At 44.5% G+C, this 7,144-nt stretch overlaps 1 protein-coding gene across 14 annotated transcripts in view; it reads right to left on the reverse strand.

Annotated features, from left to right (window-relative positions):
- Positions 1 to 5,747, reverse strand: part of CADPS (calcium dependent secretion activator) — a 495,698-nt gene extending 489,951 nt beyond the window's left edge. For 7 of the 14 annotated variants that reach the window (XM_037799587.1, XM_037799583.1, XM_037799559.1 and 4 more), the window contains exon 1: positions 4,948 to 5,745. In XM_037799587.1, coding sequence (XP_037655515.1) covers positions 4,948 to 5,385 — 438 coding nt within the window. In that variant the 5' untranslated portion in view covers positions 5,386 to 5,745. Of the gene's footprint in view, positions 1 to 4,947 lie in introns of all 14 variants that reach the window. The other 7 variants (XM_037799579.1, XM_037799568.1, XM_037799565.1 and 4 more) reach the window with 4 other exon arrangements.
- Between the last annotated feature and the right edge of the window lie 1,397 nt (positions 5,748 to 7,144).

Raw genomic sequence — 7,144 nt, forward strand, 5'->3', positions numbered from 1 at the left:
TTCTCAACTTATTTGACATGTATATGTCTTATCTTCCAAACTAGAACATAAGTTCCTCCAATTTAGGAACCATGTCTCACAGCTATCTTTTGGATCCATCACCAAGCCTGGATGAGTACTTGGTGCAATGACTAACTCTTCATTGATGGACCACATTTCTTTAGTGATACTAAGGATCCTAAACATGCTAGCTGCAGTTTTATAGACTTGTGGCCCCAAATCACAAATAATGATTATATTTCATTGTGATTGCCTATTATTGTGTATTAAATTTGCTTTTGCAGGGGAAGTCTCAATCATGTTTTTTTTTTGTTTGTTTATTACTTTACAAAATAGAATCTTCAGGAATGAAAGATTTACTTTCCTTTGTCCTTCAGCTCAGTTTTAGAAAAGTATAAGCTATTCCAGGTGTGTAATGAGGCAAGAAACTCTCATTATCTTTTTGGTATTCCACCTCTTCAGAATGTCTCTTCTAGTAGCAGTGCACAACAGTTTCTGCCTGCTGCACCGAGGAGATTGGGGTGAGGAATGCCAAAAAGCAAACTTAAATAATTCAATTCTGCCCCTGATGAAGGGAGGAACACATAATTCTGTGTGAAAGAAACCTAGTTTAACAGCCATCTAGTTCTCTCAAAAGGTTAGAATATTTTATTTTTAAAAATGCAAATCATAGGTTGCACTGGGAAAGCCAACTTAAAAATTTTGAATAGTGGAACCAACCCAAGTGCTTCAAAGTAGATCTGAATAAATGAATCACTATTATTGATTCAAAATACACACACTCTCACACACACACATATATATATAGTTAGCTAACACAGATCTTGGATTGTATGAAAGACTCAGGCTTTTGATTCAAGACCAAGTAACAGTCAAATAAGGGAATGAATAAAGAATTTCTATTGCTAGCAGTGACTCAAGGTTAGCCATAATTTCATGGCAAGGTATAAATTGAATTACATAGAAATGAGTAGGTTTAACAGACAACGTATTTGGTCTAGTCATAAAGCCCTCTTGAATGGAGTAGGAGTTCATATAGCATAGACATACTTTCAGGATTCCCCTTTTCCCTCATCACGCACATACACAAAGGTACAAACACACAAGCATATACACACACCTGCATATACACACACAGTATTTGTGTATTAGGTTATTTGCAATCTAGGAATTATGAATAATTCCTAGCCAATTAAAAAAATCGGTTATGTCGATCTAAATATTACACAGAATTGTTTACAGTGCCTGATTTTACATTCCCTCGGTAACATTTGTAAGTAGCTGGTTCACACAAGGTAGTCACCCATCATCATTACTACATAATTTAGAAACATATGGTGTAGCTTTGCCATGCCAACTTCTAGGTATTCACTCTACCATTGTGACAAAAGCAAAGCAAAGCAAAGAACTGTCTTTCAAATTGTCATTTATGAGCTGCTAAAACATACAATATGACAATCTGGTAGACTGATTTTTGCTTTGATAACAAATTATTATCATCATGTTATAGTTAAATTTACAGTTATATGAGTGAAATATACCTCTAAATGATGAAATATGTTTTTAAAATAGTCTGAAATTCTCTCTTTTAATTACAAAGTTATTGGAATGCCCAGGCAGTCCAGTAAAAGAGGACAAAGTAATTAACAATCAAAATTATTCAATCTATGGTACCTTCTCTCTCTGCTCCCTCCCAATTGTGTTTCAGAGATAAAATATTTTTTCTATTAACTTGAGTCACACAGAAAGACTGACAGAGGTTTTGTGTTCAGATTTACCAGCTAATGGCCCATCTCTCTCCTTCGTACTCTTTATAAGGTTAGTACCTAAGTATCCATGTTGACTATTTTTGGCAGGCCTCTCTCAGCTCAGATATAAAGAACCTTTGGTAAAGAACCACACTTGACAAGTTGTCAGGATGCTATGGCTCTTATTCCCCACCCCTCATCCCCCAACCCCAGAATATTCCTGGCAATGTGTCATACTCAAAGGATAGGATTTGGAATCAGAATGACCCATTCTGCAATTCTTACTTGTTTATCAGCTTTAGGCAAATTACAAAACCTTTCTGAACTCAGTTTTCTAAACTCAGAGATGGAATTCCTTCATTGGTGAGCTAATAAGGGGAATTAAAAATGATCTAACAGAAAGAGAAAACTAGAGAATAACTAAGGAAATATTGATCAATTATGGTTCCTTTATTATAACAAGAGTTCCACACTACTGTAATATGTTACTGGAAACTGGATAGTGGTATGTGGGAACTGTCTGTATTGTTTTCTCAAATTTTTTTTGTAAATCTAAAACTGTTTTTAAAAATAAAATCAATTTAAAAACATGATAAAAGTGGAGTGCTTTGCACTTAGTAGGCACTTGAAAAATGGTAGCCAGTAGTGATAAGATTATTTAGTTTCATAAGGTTTACTATACTCTGTATAATACAGCCTTTTCTTTTCCCCACATTCAACAATGCCTTTTCATAGACAGTTTTCTCTCATTCTCACTCTTTTTTGCACTGCATGTCACTCTATTACCTTTCGCTACATCATTTTTCCTCTGACTTTTTCCTATTCATCCATATTTATCCTATACATATTCATGTTTAGCTTACAAGTAGATTATATTTCTCCAAGACTAATAATTTTAGTTCATCAACCTTATTTGTTAACTTTAAATTTTACCACAATCATTATGCAAACTTTTTAGTTACTTTTAATCATCATTATCTTTTTCTGTAAATGTTCCAAGCTTTCTACTTGGAGAAAAAATAAGAAAACATCTCTTTCCAAAAAGGACTAAAAATGTAAAGATATAACAAATGAAAAAAAAACATTGTCCTTTCTAATCAAAGAGTATACACTCAGCTTCCCAGTGTAGCCAACAGCCCCAGGAGTAGCTTTACAGGGATATTATATAGTACAAGTTTGCTGCGATAACTAACAATAGTTTGCTCAAATGCATCAATATGTCCTGGAGTCTCTCTGATGTTAAGGTCATGTGAAAAAACAAAACCAGCTTGCCCCTAAAATCACATCTTTGAATGGATTCAGGCAAAATACATAATCAGATCAGAAAAACGGCCTCGTGATGATCTTTCTCAGGTAGCTAAACGCTCTATTTAGAAGTGGTCTCTTTGGGGATGTATTTCTTTTCCTATTCTGGTGCCTAGCGTATGCCTCTTTTTATAGGACAGAGCTCTGTAGCCTTTTGACTGATAAAGAAAAAAGAAAACAAAACAGCTTCCATTTAAGGGACAACAATTTTCATTGTCAAAGGAATAGGACACCTTTGGTTGATGCTGTTATTAATGGGATACATTTTGGAGATGGAATTTCCCATGCCATAAAGACCATTGCCATAATAATTCTAGGTTGTAACTTGAAATATCAGACCCTGAGGACCAAAGGACTCAACATCCAACCTGAAAAGAATATCCAAAAAACTTTTACTTTCTCTGAGGATACTTTTGCTCTATTGTGGTCCAAAACAAAGGTTGAAAAACAAGAGGCTGTGGAGTGCAAAGCAGTTCTTGTGTGTGTTTTTGTGGGGTGGGGAGTGCTGGTGGTGTGTATAGCTCACCAGAAAATGAGTTTTATTTTTAATAAAACTGATACCCAAGCTTGTGATAGCCAGAATAAATGAGCAGCGCTGGGTGGTGTATGTACACATGCAAGTAAAACAAACAGACATCTGTGCTAACTCAAGATAAGGGTGGCTACAGATAGGACGACCTAATACCCTATTAAAACAACAATTCAATCCAGTCTTAAATGGCAGCCACCTAGAAATTCACTGTTTTAAGAAACATCCTTGATGAGGTTTGAGCTGGGATTTTTGTTTTTTTTGGTGGGGGGGGGCTGACTGGCTTTTCTGTTATCACATGCAGCAGATTCATTCAAAAGGGAACAAACAAAATCCTGACTTTGTTCACAAAACTCACTTGAGCTGGGTACCTGACCTCTTCCGGAACCCTGCTGCTACCCCTCATTCTGCAGTAACCAAACCCCTCCCTTCTCTGGTTACAGAATAGAAATAGGCGCTTTTTTCACAAAGGCAGGCCAAAGTCTTGCCCCAGCCTCAGACTCAAAATCTTTTGGATGCTTATAACTGTGAGGCTTTTTGCAGCTACACTTTATCAAGCCAACAGCGGCAGGGCTTGAAGAGCCTCGGCGAGCCAGAAGGTGGCGGCGAAGTCACCTTGGGAACAGAAGAGGGTCAGAGGGAGGAAGGTTGACCCGGGCAGACGGACCAGAGGTCGTGCCCTGCTCTGGGATTGTGTAGTAAGAGAAAAAGAGGGATGAAGAACCCGGGCCAGAGGGGACCTGTGCTCGGGGATCCCTAGGCAACCCTTGTTAGTGATCAGCTGACACGGGCGCGGAAAGGAGGGCACTCTTCGCAGCACCTCGGGAAGCTTCGCGTTCCTGGCTTGCTTTCTCCCGCCTGCCCTGGCGGTTGCTCTATGCCCTGGCGAGCCGAGCCCTGCTCCAGGGCTCTCTTCTTCTTACACGTCCAGCGCCCCTCCTGCCGAGTACCCCTGCCCGAGGAGAGCACGCCCAGGAGGGCGGGCCCAGAACTGAGCGCAGCCGCCAGCCGCTGGAGAGCGCTGGGAGCTCCGCAAGTGAGCAAGGCCTCTCTGGGCACCGAGGGCTGCAAGTCACCCCTCGAGTCTCTCGGGCCACAAAGCGGAACCTGCCTCGCTTGCCGGCGCTCGGGAGAGAGGCGGCCTGGGCGCGTGGCGTTGCGCTTCAGACCCTTTGCGGGCCCCGGGAAGCTGCCGGTGCTTCCTGTACTGGGCTGGGCCGGGCCGGGGGAGGGTACCTCGCAGCACCTTCCTCAGGGCGCGGTCTCCTACTCCTCCTCACTAGCTTCGCCGCCAGTTCCCATTGTTTGCCTCGCCCGCCCGGGGACGCCCCAGCGCTGCTCCCTGGGCCTCCCAGGCGCACTTACCTTCTGCTGCCGGCGAGCCATGTCGGTGGGCTGCTTGGCGTTGAAGGGATAGGCGATACAGCGCATCACGAACACATAGAGCTGCAGCCTCTTCTTCCTTTCTTCCTCCTCCTTCTGCAGCCGCTCCAACTCCTCTTTCTCCTTCTCGCTCACCACCGACGGGCTGGGGCTGGAGGGGCGGCCGCTGCTGGCGCGGCTGCTGGGCTGCAGACCCCCGGCCCCGCCGCCGCTGCCCACGACGCTGCCGCCGCCGCCGCCAGTACCCACTCCTGCCCCGGCGCCGCCGCCGCCTCCCAGCCCGGCGGTGCCGCCCGAGCCCTCGCTTGTGCGGCTGGGAGACAGGCGCGCGCCGGACGCGGCCGAGCCGAGCACCTCCTTGCCGCTTTCCTCCTCCACGATCTCATCCGATTCCTCTTCGCTGGACGAAGGGTCCAGCATGATGGTGCCTGGGAGGAGAGTCCCTGGAGTCCCTGGTTTGAGATGCAAAAGGTGGGGGGCGCTGGAGGCAGCTAGGGTCGGCTCTCCGGAGTGGGAGCTTCTCCCCAAATCAGGAAGCAAGCGCGCTGCTGCTCAGCCTCGGCCGCCGCGACTGCTTCCTCCGACCGCGATCCAGAGCTGGGCTCAGACGCAGGAGCGCGAGGGGAGGAAGGGATGGGAGAGGTGAGTCCGTGGACCAGAGGTGGGCAATGGGGAAAATCAATTGCGAGCCCCGAGTCCGCAGGCGGATGCCATCTGCAGCCGCTGAAGGAGGCGCCTCCAGAAAAGATGCCGAGTGTTGCAAGCTGTCGATGCAGCCAAGAGCCGGAGAGGCATCTTGCCGATTGGGGAGGGAGCGGCGCTTACGTGTTTATTGGCTTAACTCTCCCGTGTCCGCGGCGTAAAGGGCGGCTGCAGAGGGCTGGAGTGGGGAGAGCGCGCGGAGCGTGCCCCAGAACCTCAGTACTGACCCCCACGCCTCCACATCTCCCTAACCCCCTCCTCCTTGTGGATAATTTCCTCCATGATTACAGTTTTCGTTGCCTCGACCCCTCTCCCCCTCCCGCGAACAAAAAGTTCTTAGGAGAGGGAAAAGAAATAAACCAGTGATGACTTCTTGTCAGAAAGGAGCGGAGTCTGTTTGGAAACTCTAAATCTTCGAAGAGAAAATCGCTGAGATCCATACGCTAAAGAAAGGACTCATCTCCTATCCCCAGGTTCTTCACACCTGGGGCGTGGGGGCAGTGGGGGCAGGGCAGCGTATTTGTCCCACGTGTGTAACCTCACGCAGATTCCAGCAATTTACTAACTGCCATTCCCATTAAAACAAGTGAATCAAATTTTGAGCGGATTAGTGTATCGCTCGTGCAGCTCAATTATTTAAGTAGAATCCCCTCTTGCCCACTCCCCAAAAAGCTTTTATGATGAATATTCTTCAATTCCAAGAACTAGGATTATTTTCTGCTGAGATAAACCTACCACAGAAAAAGAAGGGTTTTTAGTTGCCCAGCCCTTCCAACGTTCTAATTAACTGGAGGATCTGAGTGGAGAAGTGAGGACACCGGAATCAAAGACACTCCGGGCATCAAATGCGTTGACTTTGCCACACTATCTTCATTTCTGCTTCTCGGTTAATATATTAATACAAGCAACAGATGGTGTCTTCCCCCCTGCTCTTTTCACTTAGGCCAATAAACCCGGCCGTCGGGGAGCTGGCCAGCGTGCTGAATCTAATCAACGACCTACTGACGGACTGAAAACAAACCTGCCACCCTCAGATCTTAAGACTAGTGAGGGACCTCTCTCCACCTTCTCCCATTCCATCTCCTGTATTTATATATTTTCTAATTATCCGTAGATCTCGTGGGAGTGATTGTAAAAGGTAGCATGAATTTAAAATTAACGTTATAACTGTCTTGATATGTTGACATTCAAATGATGTTTGGCTAAGCTGTTTTGAGAATTAAAAATTGACCCAAATAACACCCGGCGCCACATATCTACAACAACCCAGTTTGATTTTTTTTGAATTAAGTAACATATGCATGGTTTATATTTTATTTCATTACCTCACTCACGTAAAGAATACAACTTCTGTGGCCATCACACATTATGTATCAATATAAAACAAATAATTGAGCAATGCCAGAATTATTACAATTTGGCAGTCCTCACTTATTAATTCTTCTAAAGGAGAAAAAAACATTCAAATCATGTTGTA

Source organism: Choloepus didactylus, chromosome 1, assembly GCF_015220235.1.
Source record: "Choloepus didactylus isolate mChoDid1 chromosome 1, mChoDid1.pri, whole genome shotgun sequence".
Lineage (NCBI taxonomy): Eukaryota > Metazoa > Chordata > Mammalia > Pilosa > Megalonychidae > Choloepus > Choloepus didactylus.